The sequence below is a fragment of the Pseudophryne corroboree genome, chromosome 6, assembly GCF_028390025.1.
Source record: "Pseudophryne corroboree isolate aPseCor3 chromosome 6, aPseCor3.hap2, whole genome shotgun sequence".
Lineage (NCBI taxonomy): Eukaryota > Metazoa > Chordata > Amphibia > Anura > Myobatrachidae > Pseudophryne > Pseudophryne corroboree.
In genome coordinates this window covers 30,092,701-30,111,276 of record NC_086449.1, presented here as the reverse complement: position 1 = coordinate 30,111,276, position 18,576 = coordinate 30,092,701, and the positions used below count along the sequence as shown (strand labels likewise).

The following is an 18,576-nucleotide window of genomic DNA, read 5'->3' as shown; positions in this document are numbered from 1 at the left end:
TTCTGCAATGATTTCTGTAAATTGAATAATGGGTCTAATTTCGAGGCCTAACCAATGCCTTGGGTCAATTACCTTATTGAATGATTAGGAACAGCAAAGTAGTTAACACTCTAGAGTTATCCAAAGGGTATTGGCAAATGCCATTAATGCCGAAGAAAAGACAGCATTTTTTCTACCGAAATGGTTGTTCCAATGCAAGATGTTGACATTTGGGTTGTATGGGGCACCCTCCACCTTAAAAAGGATGATGGATAGAATTCTTATTCCCCATTAACAGTATGTCGCTGCTTATCTGGATGATGTACTTATCTGTAGTCCTGATTGGCAGTCTCACCTACTGTACCCAGGGTACAAGCAGTGTTAGACTCCATCCATAAGGCAGGATTGACAGCCAACTTAAAAAAACTGAGGTAATACAAAATTGCAATTACCCCTGAATAAGTAGCAGGTGAGGTTTTTTTTTTAGGAATTACAGGGTATTATAGAAGGTTTATACCCAATTTTGTCACCTTTGTTGTCCCACTGACAAACCTTACCAAAGACAAACAGAAAGTTATAGTTAAATGGAATCCAAAAGCAGAAAAGGCTTTTTAGTAGTTGAAGGTAGGCATTGGGTATGAGATCCCAGCATTCACAATACCGATGCCGTGGTCCCAGCTGCCAGAATGCCGGCAGCAGGGCAAGCGCTAGAAAGGCCCATGTGGGCTCGGTGGCTTGCTGTGCTCGCCACAGGTTCTATTCCCACTCTGTGGGTGTCGTGGACACCCACAAGTGGGAATAGCCGTGGCACTGCTGCCGGCATACCATCGGTCGGGATCCCGGCATCAGTATTCTGAACGCCAGTATCCTGACCGCAGGGATATTGACTACAAACAAAAACAAAACAAAAAAAGTGGGTACAACCCTGCGCTGGACAACAAAAGGCAGCAAACTATATCTTCTGGTGTTATCAAACCCAGAAACAATGATAATACAATACAGATGGTGATACTGAATGAGCCAATGTTGGGTGGTTATAAGGCAAATTTCTATAATCGGATTCTTACTGAAGTTCTCTATGAGTAAATCATCAGTCTTCACAGGTAAATCCACTCATCAATGGAAATGTTCATATGAAAAGAAAACACAGAAGAAAGGTCCCAATGTGTGGTAATGTCTTGATGATAAATACAGTCAAGGAGTAACAAAAAGGAAGAATATAGACAACTCCTCCACTTGGTAGTGATGAAAAGGCGTAATGGGGTCACCCAATAAGTGCAATGGTCAATGGGGGTGATGCTCACTTCCAAGCTTACTTTAATAAAATCTGGTCCATGCACATAAAGGTATCTTTAAACGAGTCCTGGGATGGCGTCATCTAATGGATGTTATCCATGCCCCTCCACAGGATGTACATAAAAACAGAAAACATAAACGTGCTCCAATGTGTAATATTGAAATGGGTATGGTGATCTCTTGGGAATGGAGAATAGTATAATCTCTAATCCGTGATGTATAAAGATAGAGGATCACCCAGGATGTGTTATAATATATCGTGAATATGCTCACTTTTAAGGCTTACATTAAAAATAAGGCTCCATACGTATAAAGGTATCTTTAAACAATCATATGGTCATCCAGCATAAAAGCGTACATGTGTGCGTACTTGAAATATGCGTTGTCCATTCCTATAACGGTTTGGGAAACGAGAGAAAGAAACCGTTATAGGAATGGACAACGCATATTTCAAGTAAGCATACAAGTACGCTTTTATGCTGGATGACCATATGATTGTTTAAAGATACCTTTATACGTATGGATCCTTCTTTTTAATGTAAGCCTTAAAAGTGAGCATCACAATATATTATAACACATCCTGGGTGATCCTCTATCTTTATACATCACGGATTAGAGATTATACTATTCACCATTCCCAAGAGATAACCATACCCATTTTGATATTACACATTGGAGCATGTTTATGTTTCCTGTTTTTATGTACATCCTGTGGAGGGGCATGGATAACATCCATTAGATGACGCCATCCCAGGACTCGTTTAAAGATACCTTTGTGTGTATGGACCAGATTTTATTGAAGTAAGCTTGGAAGTGAGCATCACCCCCCTTTGACCATTGCACTTATTGGGTGACCCCATTACGCCTTTTCATCACTACCAAGTGGAGGAGTTGTCTATAGTCTTCCTTTTTGTTACTCCTTGACTGTATTTATCATCAAGACATTACCACACATTGGGACCTTTCTTCTGTGTTTTATTTTCATATGAACATTTCCATTGATGAGTGGATTTACCTGTGAAGACGGACGATTTACTCATAGAGATCTTCAGTAAGAATACGATTATAGAAATTTGCCTTATAACCACCAAAAATTGGCGCATTCAATATCACCATCTCTATTGTACATCCCAAAAGTACCATTGTACTCAGCCAGTTCTGATGACACCTGACTTTAAAAGGGAATTTGTGGTAAAAAAAACTGATGCATCGGATGTTGGAATAGGGGCAGTCCTGTCTCAGAACAAAGAGGGTGAAGAGGATCCTCTTGTTCACTTAAGCAGAAAGCTGAATGTACATCAGAGAAACTATGCCACTATTTAAAAAGAAGCATTTGCAATCAAGTGAGCATTAGACACTCTCAGTTAAGACTTGTTGGAAAGGAAATTCAGAATAATCACCATCCAGGAACCTTTAAAATGGATATCTGAGAATAAAGAGAGCATGGGAGAATAATGAGGTGAATCTTGGCATTTAAAACCTTCACATTTTCAGTAGAGCACTGGCCAATGCAGACACTGTGTCTAGTGGGTTTTTTTACAGTACTTTCATCCCAGACATAACTTACCTGCCATGGTTTAAAATTCAAAATGTCTTTACAACTGATATATGGAAATGTTCCATCTCTTAATATGCAGTTTTTCAGGTCTTCCAAAGCTTTGGCCACAACACGGACAGCAGCATAGAAACCATGAGTATACTTTAAGCTGTTGATGTACATGAAGCTGTTCTTGATGCTGTCTATACTCTCTGCTCCTGTGCACTCTGTCACTGTTGGATCCACAGATCCGGTTATATTTTTCAGATACAAAAACTTGCAATTGAAAAGTTTCTCCCAATATAAGTTCACCCACGACCCTACCATAGTTGGTTGGACGTCATTGAGGTAGGCGCTGAATCCTGGAATCACTCTGTTGTTGATAAAAAAACCAATAGACCCTGATAATATTGGGGAAAAGATTCCAGCTGAGAACAAATTAGACATTGACCAAGCAGCATTGGAGACAAAAATCTTCCCTTTGATTTTCTGTTTCAACATCTCACTCATGATAGGAACCAAATCAATATCAGCAGAGAACATAATTACAACCATAACTGATGATTCTTGAATGACTTTGACTATGTGGGGGGCGTTGCGGTCTGGTTGAGATAGACGGATATATTCAGTGAAGGCCACACATGCGCCAGCTTTTATTATCTCTTTCTTGATTGGCTGAATTCCCTGTAGGCCATAATCATTGTCCACAGCCAACAGACCGACCCATGTCCAACCAAAGTGCAGAATAAGCTTAGCCAGTCCCATAGACTGTTCCTTATCGCTGGGAACAGTCCTGGCAAAGGATGGAAACATTATTTTATTACTTAGGAGAGAGATACTTGATCCTGCACTGATCTGGAAACAGAAAGAAGTTTGCATTCATGTAAAGTAACACCATAACTTGGGTGCATCATAAACATCTTCCATTTGTATATCTTTTTTCAATCTATAAATTATCTATTGTTAAAATGTTTTATCTTTTAGTAAATACACAGTACTATTGTGTTGAGATTTTGACAGATTTAGGGCTATAGCTATTAGATAACAAAGTATTTACTTTACTGTGTAACCAAGACATAGTAATGGCTGAGACAGTGGTAATTATGTAAATGCCTGTTTTAGAAGCTATTTCTGAAAGCTTACATGCAATCTCTAGTCCTTATAAAAATGTAAATAAATAAAAGTACATTAATAGTAGGAAATCTCCTTACCTGAGGGTATCTGAAGATCCCCAAAATATTTGCAGTTATGATTGAGTTTGTGGATAAGAAAGATCCTATAACCGCACTGTAGGTTGATTTCCAAAGACACCTGTAGTTGGGGATGGCCGTGTTGGACTCAGATAATAGGTGTAAGGCTCCGTGTACTTCATAGTGAGGCACATTACACGTCTTATACACCTGCAACCCTAATGTCCTGTTGCCAAGAACACTGGGATCCATGTTAATCTCTTTTACAGCAAACTTCATGGCTAGGAATTGTTGGTAGTAATCAAACCTGAATCTTCAGGACAGAAAAAAGACAGTAGATGTAAAGACATCTAAACAGGACACAAGGCATCCAGATAGAAGAAGAGTAACAATGTAGAAACAGTGAAAATATTTTTAAAGGGCATGCGGTCAGAATGCCGGTGCTTGAAATCCTGGCGCCGGAATCCCGAACATAAGTATGCCAGGGACTCTTAGGTCTTGCCCTTGTGGCAAGGGGGGGGGGGGGGGGTAGGTTTAGGCTGCAGGGGGAGGGTTGGTGTTGGACTGTGGGGAAAGGAGGGTTAGGGTTAGGCTGCGGTGGGGAAGGGAGGGTTAGGCACCCCCGGGAAAGGGTTACGGTTAGGCTGCGGGGAAGGGAGGGTTTGGAACCCCCGGGGAGGGTTATGGTTAGGCTGTGGGGAAAGAAGGGTTAGGGTTAGGCTGTGGGGAGGGGACTTAGTTATAGGCACCACTGGGGAAGGTTAGGGTTAGGCTGTGGGTGTAGGGGGGAGGTTAAGGTTAGGCTGCGAGAAGGGTGGGTTATGATGGTGGGGGAGGGTAAGTAAACTTACCCGACCCCTGTTGGGATGCTGAGCATTGGGATTTTGGTGTAAGTCTTATGAATGCCGGCATCCAAAACACCGGTATCATAGACATTTAGAGATGTAAAGGCCTCCATACATATGGAACACATTGTCGAAATTTCACAATCCTCCGTCACCTGGGTCGGGAATTGGAAATATTCAAAAAGTGTAAAAATCAAGTTTAAATTCCCAATTCCTCAGCCATCTTGGCCTTCAGAAACCTCTTGATGTATCCATATCTCTTCTTCACATTCTTCAGATCCCGACTGCGGGAGATGACCATGTTGACTGCGGCCTTGATCGACCTCCACATGGCTTACTTCTTGGATGCAGTCCTGTACACCTGGGCACCCAGCAGGCATGGGTACAACTGCACCATGGCATGGACCAGGGCACATTTCTACTTAAACAAATACCTCACTTTGCACATGGCCTTAGTCCTGTCATGTGCTGATGTCCCAATCTCTTCATCTTGGTGTTAGGGATCCATCAGATGAGGTCACCTGGACGCTGGTTGGTGGGCCAATATTTTTTTTCCAAAAAGTATGCCAACATATCAGTGTTGCTCTACAGTATATTAGATTACAGAGTTCAGTATAATTATTCTGATTAGCAGTGCTTAATTCTATAGAGTGTGCATCGGCATTATATTTTCTCTTTCATTGTGGAATTACAAGTTTCAGCATCATAGCACCTCTCAATATATTTGTAATTAGATTTTTCAAAAACCCCTCAAAAACAGCTTAAATCATAGAATTTGGGGGTCATTTTGATCCTACAGTATTATTAACCTCAATAACCATAATTTCCACTCATTTCCAGTCTATTCTGAACACCTCACACCTCACAATATTATTTTTAGTCCTAAAATTTGCACCAAGGTCGCTGGATGACTAAGCTAAGCGACCCAATGGCCGACACAAACACCTGGCCCATCTAGGAGTGGCACTGCAGTGTCAGACAGGATGGCAGATTTAAAAAATAGTCCCCAAACAGCACATGATGCAAAGAAAAAAAGAGGTGCAATGAAGTCGCTGTGTGACTAAGCTAAGCTACCCAAGTGGCCGACACAAACACCTGGCCCATCTAGGAGTGGCACTGCAGTGTCAGACAGGATGGCAGATTAAAAAAATTCTCCCCAAACAGCACATGATGCAAAGAAAAAAAGAGGCGCAATGAGGTAGCTGTGTGACTAAGCTAAGCGACCCAAGTGGCTGACACAAACACCTGGCCCATCTAGGAGTGGCACTGCAGTGTCAGACAGGATGGCACTTCAAAAAATAGTCCCCAAACAGCACATGATGCAAAGAAAAAAAGAGGTGCACCAAGGTCGCTGTGTGACTAAGCTAAGCGACCCAAGTGGCCGACACAAACACCTGGCCCATCTAGGAGTGGCACTGCAGTGTCAGACAGGATGGCACTTCAAAAAAACAGTCCCCAAACAGAATATGATGTAAAGAAAAATTCAAAGAAAAAAGAGGTGCAAGATGGAATTGTCCTTGGGCCCTCCCACCCACCCTTATGTTGTATAAACAGGACATGCACACTTTAACAAACCCATCATTTCAGCCACAGGGTCTGCCACACGACTGTGACTGAAATGATGCTTTGGGCCCCCACCAAAAAAGAAGCAATCATTCTCTCCTTGCACAAACTGGCTCTACAGAGGCAAGATGTCCACCTCCTCCTCATCCTCGGATTCCTCACCCCTTTCACCGTGTACATCCCCCTCCTCACAGATTATTAATTCGTCCCCACTGGAATCCACCATCTCAGGTCCCTGTGTACTTTCTGGAGGCAATTGCTGGTGAATGTCTCCACGGAGGAATTGATTATAATTCATTTTGATGAACATCATCTTCTCCACATTTTCTGGAAGTAACCTCGTACGCCGATTGCTGACAAGGTGAGCGGCTGCACTAAACACTCTTTCGGAGTACACACTGGAGGGGGGCAACTTAGGTAAAATAAAGCCAGTTTCTGCAAGGGCCTCCAAATTGCCTCTTTTTCCTGCCAGTATACGTACAGACTGTCTGACGTGCCTACTTGGATGTGGTCACTCATATAATCCTCCACCATTCTTTCAATGGTGAGAGAATCATATGCAGTGACAGTAGACGACATGTCAGTAATCGTTGGCAGGTCCTTCAGTCCGGACCAGATGTCAGCACTCGCTCCAGACTGCCCTGCATCACCGCCAGCGGGTGGGCTCGTAATTCGTAGCCTTTTCCTCGCAGCCCCAGTTGCGGGAGAATGTGAAGGAGGAGCTGTTGACGGGTCACGTTCCGCTTGACTTGACAATTTTCTCACCAGCAGGTCTTTGAACCTCTGCAGACTTGTGTCTGCCGGAAAGAGAGATACAACGTAGGTTTTAAATCTAGGATCGAGCACGGTGGCCAAAATGTAGTGCTCTGACTTCAACAGATTGGCCACCCGTGAATCCTGGTTAAGCGAATTAAGGGCTCCATCCACAAGTCCCACATGCCTAGCGGAATCGCTCTGTTTTAGCTCCTCCTTCAATGTCTCCAGCTTCTTCTGCAAAAGCCTGATGAGGGGAATGACCTGACTCAGGCTGGCAGTGTCTGAACTGACTTCACGTGTGGCAAGTTCAAAGGGTTGCAGAACCTTGCACAACGTTGAAATCATTCTCCACTGCGCTTGAGTCAGGTGCATTCCCCCTCCTTTGCCTACATCGTAGGCAGATGTATAGGCTTGAATGGCCTTTTGCTGCTCCTCCATCCTCTGAAGCATATAGAGGGTTGAATTCCACCTCGTTACCACCTCTTGCTTCAGATGATGGCAGGTTCAGGACTGTTTGCTGGTGCTCCAGTCTTCGGCACGCGGTGGCTGAATTCCGAAAGTGGCCCGCAATTCTTCGGGCCACCGACAGCATCTCTTGCACGCCCCTGTCGTTTTTTAAATAATTCTGCACCACCAAATTCAATGTATGTGTAAAACATGGGATGTGCTGGAATTTGCCCGCATGTAATGCATGCACAATATTGGTGGCGTTGTCCGATGTCACAAATCCCCAGGAGAGTCCAATTGGGGTAAGCCATTCTGCGATGATGTTCCTCAGTTTCCTTAAGAGGTTGTCAGCTGTGTGCCTCTTATGGAAAGCGGTGATACAAAGCCTAGCCTGCCTAGGAACGAGTTGGCATTTGCGAGATGCTGCTACTGGTGCCGCCGCTGCTGTTCTTGCTGCGGGAGGCAATACATCTACCCAGTGGGCTGTCACAGTCATATAGTCCTGAGTCTGCCCTGCTCCACTTGTCCACATGTCCATGTTTAAGTGGACATTGGGTACAACTGCATTTTTTAGGACACTGGTGACTCTTTTTCTGAGGTCTGTGTACATTCTCGGTATCGCCTGCCTAGAGAAATGGAACCTAGATGGTATTTGGTACCGGGGACACACTAACTCAAGAAATTCTCTAGTTCCCTGTGAATTAACGGTGGATACCGGAAACACGTTTTTCACCACCCAGGCTGCCAAGGCCTGAGTTATCCGCTTTGCAGCAGGATGACTGCTGTGATATTTCATCTTCCTCGCAAAGGACTGTTGGACAGTCAATTGCTTACTGGAAGTAGTACAAGTGGTCTTCCGACTTCCCCTCTGGGATGAAGATCGACTCCCAGCAGCAACAACAGCAGCGCCAGCAGCAGTAGGCGTTACACTCAAGGATGCATCGGAGGAATCCCAGGCAGGAGAGGTCTCGTCAGACTTGACAGTGACATGGCCTGCAGGACTATTTCCTGTGTAAGGAGGAAATTGACACTGAGGGAAATGGTGGTGTGGTTTGCAGGAGCTTGGTTACAAGAGGAAGGGATTTAGTGGTCAGTGGACTGCTTCCGCTGTCACCCAAAGTTTTTGAACTTGTCACTGACTTATGATGAATGCGCTGCAGGTGACGTATAAGGGAGGATGTTCCGAGGTGGTTAACGTCCTTACCCCTACTTATTACAGCTTGACAAAGGCAACACACGGCTTGACACCTGTTGTCCGCATTTGTGTTGAAATAATTCCACACCGAAGAGCTGATTTTTTTTGTATTTTGACCAGGCATGTCAATGGCCATATTCGTCCCACGGACAACAGGTGTCTCCCCGGGTGCCTGACTTAAACAAACCACCTCACCATCAGAATCCTCCTTGTCAATTTCCGCCCCAGCGCCAGCAACACCCATATCCTCATCCTGGTGTACTTCAACAGTGACATCTTCAATTTGACTATCAGGAACTGGACTGCGGGTGCTCCTTCCAGCAATTGCCGGGGGCGTGCAAATGGTGGAAGGCGCCACCTCTTCCCGTCCAGTGTTGGGAAGGTCAGGCATCGCAACCGACACAATTGGACTCTCCTTGGGGATTTGTGATTTAGAAGAACACACAGTTCTTTGCTGTGCTTTTGCCAGCTTAAGTCTTTTCATTTTTCTAGCAAGAGGATGAGTGCTTCCATCCTCATGTGAATCTGAACCACTAGCCATGAACATAGGTCAGGGCCTCAGCCGTTCCTTACCCCTCCGTGTCGTAAATGGCATATTGGCAAGTTTCCGCTTCTCATCAGACGCTTTTATTTTTGATTTTTGGGTCATTTTACTGAACTTTTGTTTTTTGGATTTTACATGCTCTCTACTATGACATTGGGCATCGGCCTTGGCAGACGACGTTGATGGCATTTCATCGTCTCGGACATGACTAGTGGCAGCAGCTTCAGCATGAGGTGGAAGTGGATCTTGATCTTTCCCTATTTTACCCTCCACATTTTTGTTCTCCATTTTTTAATGTGTGGAATTATATGCAAGTATCAATAGCAATGGCCTATTACTATATATATACTGCGCACAACTGAAATGCACCACAGGTATGGATGGATAGTATACTTGACGACACAGAGGTAGGTAGAGCAGTGGCCTTCTGTATCGTACTGCTATATATTATATACTGGTGGTCAGCAAACTGTGCAAAACTGAAATGCACCACAGATATGGATGGAGACGACACAGAGGTAGGTAGAGCAGTGGCTTACTGTACCGTACTGCTATATGGTGGTCAGCAAACTGTGCAAAACTGAAATGCACCACAGGTATGGATGGATAGTATAATTGACGACACAGAGGTAGGTAGAGCAGTGGCCTACTGTACCGTACTGCTCGGTGGCGTAAGTTCGTCCCAGTTGCCCGGAGGTAAGTTAAATATTGGTGCCCCCTATTTCCTATATTAAGATAAATATATGTATTTATGTATGTATGTATGTATGTGTGTGTGTGTGTGTGTGTGTGTGTGTGTGTGTGTGTGTGTGTATGTAGTGTTCTGAAACAAATGTATATACTGTATTTAATACATTTAATTGTCTTTTATTTTAAATCACACATTTCTCAGCAGTCATACCCAGGATTAGAACCCATGACCTGTTACACTAACAGCAGACACTTTACTGATGGAGTTATTTGCTCCTGTAGAGGAATTGTCAGAGAAGTATCTTCATATAGTTAAAATTCTCATATTTCCTATACAGGAGCAAACAGCTTCATCAGTAAGGTGACTGATTCCAGTGTAATAGGTTGTGGTTTCTAATCCTGGGTGTTACACTTGTAAAATGTGTATATTCAGTATAATAAAGAGGGTGTGATTTGTAAGGTGCAGGGACCAGTGAGGAAGTCGGCCACTGAAAAGACAGCGACAGCTATCAATTAACTTAATTCAATAGTGTCACAGAATGGGAGGAGAGGTGCCCCCCTTCAGAGCAGGAGCCCGGCGGCAGATGACTCCGTTGCCTCCCAGAGTTCTGCCTCTGGTACTGCAATATATTATATACTGGTGGTCAGCAAAATTATGCACTGTACTCCTACTATATATACTACAATGCAGCACAGATATGGAGCATTTTTCAGGCAGAGAACGTATAATACTGGTGGTCACTGGTCACTGGTCAGCAAAACTCTGCACTGTACTCCTCCTATATAATACTGGTGGTCCCCAGTCCCCACAATAAAGCAGTGTGAGCACAGATATATGCAGCACACTGAGCACAGATATGGAGCGTTTTTCAGGCAGAGAACGTATAATACTGGTGGTCACTGGTCAGCAAAACTCTGCACTGTACTCCTCCTATATAATACTGCTGGTCCCCAGTCCCCACAATAAAGCAATGAGCCCAGATATTTGCAGCCCACTGAACAAAACTGAGAGGACGCCATCCACGTCCTCTCACTATCATTTCCAATGCACGAGTGAAAAATGGCGGCGACGCGCGGCTCCTTATATAGAATCCGAATCTCGCGAGAATCCGACAGCGGGATGATGACGTTCGGGTGCGCTCGGGTTAACCGAGCAAGGCGGGAGGATCCGAGTCTGCCTTGGAACCGTGTAAAATGGGTGAAGTTTGGGGGGGTTCGGATTCCGAGGAACCGAACCCGCTCATCACTAATTATTGCGCAGTAAATTTGTGTGTACTCGTTATTATAATTCCACATAGTCGTTAATACCTAAATAAATTTGTAGTTACAGGTAGCAATTAGTGAGAATTGATACGATGGTATGTATTTACATAAATGTGTTATACTGCAGAGAGTGAAGTGTTAATTCTTATTACATATATGGAAAGATCCAGAACTGTTGAAGAGCTAAGGTTTAGTAAAGTGAACTTTTTAATTAAATGGTTCAATCACAATACTAGGATAGGGGACCACTTGCCCCTCTGCTTGTCATGGAAAACAAGAAACAACAGGCTCGGTAAGACTAGAATACAGAGAAGACTCACACCCATTGGTGGTTTATACCTATACAAATGATGGTATCAGTTATATAGTGGTAATCCACACTTACAGATCACATTTGATGCTGGGAGGTCTCTGTGTAAAGGAAATTCTTTGATATACTTTATCCAAAAAGACAGGCATCAAAAATCCTATCATGATATCTCCAGGTTGTGTCAGCCCCTCAAGAGCTGGAATATCCAGATTGCATCTCTGGTCCATAGAAAAAATTAATTGAAGACATATAAACATTATCATGGTCCAGGTTACTTGAGAGAAGCTGATCATTTATTTTATACACGTGTTATAAATTACCTGTAGAAAGGAATGAAACGTCATATTACTGCTAAGAACCAAAAGGAGAGAGTATTGACTGCATAGGAGAGGAAAGAGTTAAACATCTGGGGAGGGGTGGACCTAGCTGTGAGGAAAGTACAGCCTGTTTTAGGGGGAGGGTTTGCTATATATAGGGAAGGAGAGGCCATCTTAAGTCTCTTGGTGATTTGCTTTCCTCTTGGTGATTTGCTTTAGGTGAGTGCTGCAGTGCAAGCAAAACTTTGTTTTATTAGGGGATTCTTGCTCTGCCATTAAGTACATAGACTCACCCTCACTTTGGGATTCTCCTCCACAGTAACCCCTTATAATTTCCTGGTATTTATTGTCTGCCGACATGTCTCGCCCCCAGCGCGTGCTCAGGGCCCCGGCTCGGTACCGTGGGTCGGACGGCCGAGCGGGCCCTGAGGCGGCAGTGGGCGGCATGAGGGACGGGGCTCCGTCCCCTAGGGCCTCGCCGAACGCGGCCGCTGGCAGCACGGACAGGGCCCGGGCGGGCTCGCCGCCGGGTGCCGGGTCGGGCACTCCGGCCGGACGAGGGCGGCGTGGGGGACCAGGGGTCCCCTCGGGCCGCTCGAGGATCGGCGGGCGGCGGCCGTCCCCTCCGGGAGCCGCCGAGCCCGAGATCATGTCGGGCGCCCGCGGGCGGGCCGCGGGGGGGCGCCCGGGAGTGGCAGGCACTGGCTCTCCTTCCTCGCCACGGCCGAGTGTTCGTGCCGGGCGGGGGGAGAAGACGGGTGAGGGAGCTGGCGGTCGCCGCGCGGGGCCTATGCAGGAACCTCGCGCGGCGGCCGATGAGGAGGAACAGTGCGGGAGGCCGTTGGCGGGTGGACGTGGGACGCGCGCTCGACGTGCGCGCGCGCCCACGCTCGCTCCTGACGCCGCTGGCCGCACACGTGCGCGCGCAGCGGCGCCAGCATCACACAGGCCACCCGCTTCTTCTCCCCGGATGCCGGAATCTGGCAGGGGGAGAGAGCCAATTAGGGGGGTGCAGCGTATGCCTCGGTTAGGCAGCGCTGGGGGCACGGAGAGGGCGACAAGAGAGGGGGACACAGCAGAAACTACGAGGGGTGGCCGGGAACAGCAGGCGGGCGCGCTTTCCGCGGGTCCGGTGACACGCGGGGGGGCACGCGCGGGGGGGCAGCAGGTCCCTGTGTCTACCGCAGGACGCAGCGGGTCCCGCGGCAGGAAGGGAGACACGGAATGGGTCAGCGGCCGCAGGGCTGCGGCACGGGCCGCTGCGCAAGACAGCGGGTCCTCCCCAGGACCAGGGGATTCTTCTGCTTCCCTGGATAGGGAAGGCGAAGGATCGGAGATGGAGAGCAGTTGGGCCGGCCGGGGGGCACTTGCCTTCGGATTAGAGCATGAGGGGGAGGGTCCCCGGGGCGCATCGGGCGGTCGGTGGGCGCGGGCTCGCGCCCAACCAAGGACCGGTCGTCCTTCGGGCGGCGTTTCCGGGGGTCGCGCCGCACGGGATCCCCCTGGGGCCATAGCGTCAGCTCTGGCCACGGTGGTGGAGGCTCTGGGGCCATTAGCTGCAGTGGCCTCCCCTAGGGCGAGGGCGGATTTCGGCCAGGCTGCGGGACGCAGGGGGTCTGGCATTCGAAGGGCATCAGCGGCGCAGCGAGTGGCACGAGCCTGCCGGGAGCTGGGGGCCGCCGCGGCGGAGCTGGAGCTAGGACCAGACCGGGAGCAGCAGGGGCGCACGGTCGCTGCGCATTCCACGCGGGGTGCCCGGCGTGCGCCGCAAGCGCGGGCCGGGCCCTCTTCTGTTTTGTCTTCCACAGAGGGCCGAGGTGAAAGGGATTTGGCAGATTTCGTGGTGGACGATGATTGGAATGAAGAAAACGAAGAATCCGGGTCGGAGAGGTCGATGAGTTGGTACAGTCTATATCAATTTCCACCGCAAGCTCGAGTTCGCGTAGCTCTTCGTCCTCCTCCTCCTCCTCTTCTTTGGCGTCGCAAGCGTCCGACGCTGATAGTACTGCTAGGGCAAGGAAGGAGGCCGAGAAACTTGCCAAAAGGGCAGCAAAACAGCAGAAGAGGCGTAAGCGGCGCAGGCGAATTAGTGAAGAGGAGCGTAGGGCAAAGAAGCGGCGCGATCTGCCGGGGGTAGTGCGCTGCGAGTACACCGCAGTTATGCGGGGGCTGCGAGACAGCTGCCGCAAGAAGATACGTAGGGGTGACTTTGTGGACTTATTCGGTTTGACTAAGGCCATGAAGAAAGATTACAAAACGGCGGCCGCCACGAAGGGCATGGGGGCAGAAGCTTTCAGGTCTTTTGATAACTGGCTGGCCGGTTTCTGGGTGTTTGCGGCTTGCTATTTGGAGGACAGGCCGGAAGAGCACATGAATATCATCCGGTACCTTCATCTCGTGCACGACATGCAGCGCACATCCTCGGGCTCGGAATGGCGGCAATATGACCAAGAGTTTCGGGAGAAGCAGGACGGGCTACGGGTTATGGATTTTGGGTTCAAAGACGTGGAGGTCTGGCTCAAAGTGACCCGGGCATCCCAGCGGGAGGAGGAAACCCAGAAACAGGGAGCAGGTGGGCGTCGCGGGGGGTCCTCAGCGCAGGGAACGGGCGCGGACGGGGGATTTGCCAAGACAGGCGGATTGGCCGTTCGCATGGGCGGGCGGTCTGCCCCTCGAGGGAAATGCTTCGCTTTTAACAGCGGAACATGTTCATTTGGCAAACAGTGTCGTTTTCGTCACTCTTGCCAGCAGTGCGGTGGAACCCACCCAGCCTCCTCTTGTTTCAAAGGGGGACGACAGGGAAATCGGGGGAAACAACCATACCCTAAGCAGGCCGCGAGCGGGACCGCTCAGCAGAGCACCAACGCCAGTTAAGTTGGAAACGATGGGTAAATGGTTGGGTCTGTATCCCAATAAAAGGGATGCAAAATTTTTGTTAGACGGTTTTAAGTTCGGTTTTCGCTTGCCTGTTGCAAGCGAAGTGTCCGTGCGCGCGCACAGGAACCTTCAGTCTGCCCGAACCTTGCCGACGGTGTTACGGGAGAAAGTGGATAAGGAGGTCAGGTTGGGTAGGATGGAGGGGCCGTTTAAGTCACCCCCGGTGGATGACTTGGTCATCTCCCCGGTTGGGGTGGTACCAAAGAAGACTCCAGGATCTTTTCGGCTCATTCAGCATCTTTCTTACCCGCCAGGGGCATCGGTCAACGACGCAATACCACCGGCTTATTGCTCGGTGGTGTATCAGTCATTTGACGAGGCGCTGGAGATGGTCCGCGGCTACGGGAGCGGGGCCCTCATGGCTAAGATTGATGTTGAGTCAGCTTTTAGATTACTGCCATTGCATCCGGACTCATTCCGTTTTATGGGTTTCCGGATTGGGGCGGAGTATTTCATCGACAAATGTCTGTCCTTACCACTCCGTGTCGTAAATGGCATATTGGCAAGTTTACGCTTCTCATCAGACGCTTTTATTTTTGATTTTTGGGTCATTTTACTGAACTTTTGTTTTTTGGATTTTACATGCTCTCTACTATGACATTGGGCATCGGCCTTGGCAGACGACGTTGATGGCATTTCATCGTCTCGGACATGACTAGTGGCAGCAGCTTCAGCATGAGGTGGAAGTGGATCTTGATCTTTCCCTATTTTACCCTCCACATTTTTGTTCTCCATTTTTTAATGTGTGGAATTATATGCAAGTATCAATAGCAATGGCCTATTACTATATATATACTGCGCACAACTGAAATGCACCACAGGTATGGATGGATAGTATACTTGACGACACAGAGGTAGGTAGAGCAGTGGCCTTCTGTATCGTACTGCTATATATTATATACTGGTGGTCAGCAAACTGTGCAAAACTGAAATGCACCACAGATATGGATGGAGACGACACAGAGGTAGGTAGAGCAGTGGCTTACTGTACCGTACTGCTATATGGTGGTCAGCAAACTGTGCAAAACTGAAATGCACCACAGGTATGGATGGATAGTATAATTGACGACACAGAGGTAGGTAGAGCAGTGGCCTACTGTACCGTACTGCTCGGTGGCGTAAGTTCGTCCCAGTTGCCCGGAGGTAAGTTAAATATTGGTGCCCCCTATTTCCTATATTAAGATAAATATATGTATTTATGTATGTATGTATGTATGTATGTGTGTGTGTGTGTGTGTGTGTGTGTGTGTGTGTGTGTGTGTATGTAGTGTTCTGAAACAAATGTATATACTGTATTTAATACATTTAATTGTCTTTTATTTTAAATCACACATTTCTCAGCAGTCATACCCAGGATTAGAACCCATGACCTGTTACACTAACAGCAGACACTTTACTGATGGAGTTATTTGCTCCTGTAGAGGAATTGTCAGAGAAGTATCTTCATATAGTTAAAATTCTCATATTTCCTATACAGGAGCAAACAGCTTCATCAGTAAGGTGACTGATTCCAGTGTAATAGGTTGTGGTTTCTAATCCTGGGTGTTACACTTGTAAAATGTGTATATTCAGTATAATAAAGAGGGTGTGATTTGTAAGGTGCAGGGACCAGTGAGGAAGTCGGCCACTGAAAAGACAGCGACAGCTATCAATTAACTTAATTCAATAGTGTCACAGAATGGGAGGAGAGGTGCCCCCCTTCAGAGCAGGAGCCCGGCGGCAGATGACTCCGTTGCCTCCCAGAGTTCTGCCTCTGGTACTGCAATATATTATATACTGGTGGTCAGCAAAATTATGCACTGTACTCCTACTATAAATACTACAATGCAGCACAGATATGGAGCATTTTTCAGGCAGAGAACGTATAATACTGGTGGTCACTGGTCACTGGTCAGCAAAACTCTGCACTGTACTCCTCCTATATAATACTGGTGGTCCCCAGTCCCCACAATAAAGCAGTGTGAGCACAGATATATGCAGCACACTGAGCACAGATATGGAGCGTTTTTCAGGCAGAGAACGTATAATACTGGTGGTCACTGGTCAGCAAAACTCTGCACTGTACTCCTCCTATATAATACTGCTGGTCCCCAGTCCCCACAATAAAGCAATGAGCCCAGATATTTGCAGCCCACTGAACAAAACTGAGAGGACGCCATCCACGTCCTCTCACTATCATTTCCAATGCACGAGTGAAAAATGGCGGCGACGCGCGGCTCCTTATATAGAATCCGAATCTCGCGAGAATCCGACAGCGGGATGATGACGTTCGGGTGCGCTCGGGTTAACCGAGCAAGGCGGGAGGATCCGAGTCTGCCTTGGAACCGTGTAAAATGGGTGAAGTTTGGGGGGGTTCGGATTCCGAGGAACCGAACCCGCTCATCACTAATTATTGCGCAGTAAATTTGTGTGTACTCGTTATTATAATTCCACATAGTCGTTAATACCTAAATAAATTTGTAGTTACAGGTAGCAATTAGTGAGAATTGATACGATGGTATGTATTTACATAAATGTGTTATACTGCAGAGAGTGAAGTGTTAATTCTTATTACATATATGGAAAGATCCAGAACTGTTGAAGAGCTAAGGTTTAGTAAAGTGAACTTTTTAATTAAATGGTTCAATCACAGTACTAGGATAGGGGACCACTTGCCCCTCTGCTTGTCATGGAAAACAAGAAACAACAGGCTCGGTAAGACTAGAATACAGAGAAGACTCACACCCATTGGTGGTTTATACCTATACAAATGATGGTATCAGTTATATAGTGGTAATCCACACTTACACATCACATTTGATGCTGGGAGGTCTCTGTGTAAAGGAAATTCTTTGATATACTTTATCCAAAAAGACAGGCATCAAAAATCCTATCATGATATCTCCAGGTTGTGTCAGCCCCTCAAGAGCTGGAATATCCAGATTGCATCTCTGGTCCATAGAAAAAATTAATTGAAGACATATAAACATTATCATGGTCCAGGTTACTTGAGAGAAGCTGATCATTTATTTTATACACGTGTTATAAATTACCTGTAGAAAGGAATGAAACGTCATATTACTGCTAAGAACCAAAAGGAGAGAGTATTGACTGCATAGGAGAGGAAAGAGTTAAACATCTGGGGAGGGGTGGACCTAGCTGTGAGGAAAGTACAGCCTGTTTTAGGGGGAGGGTTTGCTATATATAGGGAAGGAGAGGCCATCTTAAGTCTCTTGGTGATTTGCTTTCCTCTTGGTGATTTGCTTTAGGTGAGTGCTGCAGTGCAAGCAAAACTTTGTTTTATTAGGGGATTCTTGCTCTGCCATTAAGTACATAGACTCACCCTCACTTTGGGATTCTCCTCCACAGTAACCCCTTATAATTTCCTGGTATTTATTGTCTGCCGACATGTCTCGCCCACAGCGCGTGCTCAGGGCCCCGGCTCGGTACCGTGGGTCGGACGGCCGAGCGGGCCCTGAGGCGGCAGTGGGCGGCATGAGGGACGGGGCTCCGTCCCCTAGGGCCTCGCCGAACGCGGCCGCTGGCAGCACGGACAGGGCCCGGGCGGGCTCGCCGCCGGGTGCCGGGTCGGGCACTCCGGCCAGACGAGGGCGGCGTGGGGGACCAGGGGTCCCCTCGGGCCGCTCGAGGATCGGCGGGCGGCGGCCGTCCCCTCCGGGAGCCGCCGAGCCCGAGATCATGTCGGGCGCCCGCGGGCGCGTGCGTGC

The 18,576-nt window shown here is 47.4% G+C and overlaps 1 protein-coding gene across 1 annotated transcript in view; it reads right to left on the bottom strand.

The window, feature by feature from the left end:
- LOC134934171 (extracellular calcium-sensing receptor-like) overlaps window positions 1-17,925 on the bottom strand; it is a 53,402-nt gene extending 35,477 nt beyond the window's left edge. Inside the window, exons 1-6 of the mRNA XM_063929665.1 lie at window positions 17,902-17,925; window positions 17,657-17,799; window positions 11,936-11,993; window positions 11,691-11,833; window positions 4,024-4,315; window positions 2,843-3,667 (exon numbers count right to left, since the gene is read on the bottom strand). Of these exons, the coding sequence (XP_063785735.1) occupies window positions 2,843-3,667; window positions 4,024-4,315; window positions 11,691-11,833; window positions 11,936-11,993; window positions 17,657-17,799; window positions 17,902-17,925 (1,485 nt within the window). The remainder of the gene's footprint in view (window positions 1-2,842; window positions 3,668-4,023; window positions 4,316-11,690; window positions 11,834-11,935; window positions 11,994-17,656; window positions 17,800-17,901) is intronic.
- Between the last annotated feature and the right edge of the window lie 651 nt (window positions 17,926-18,576).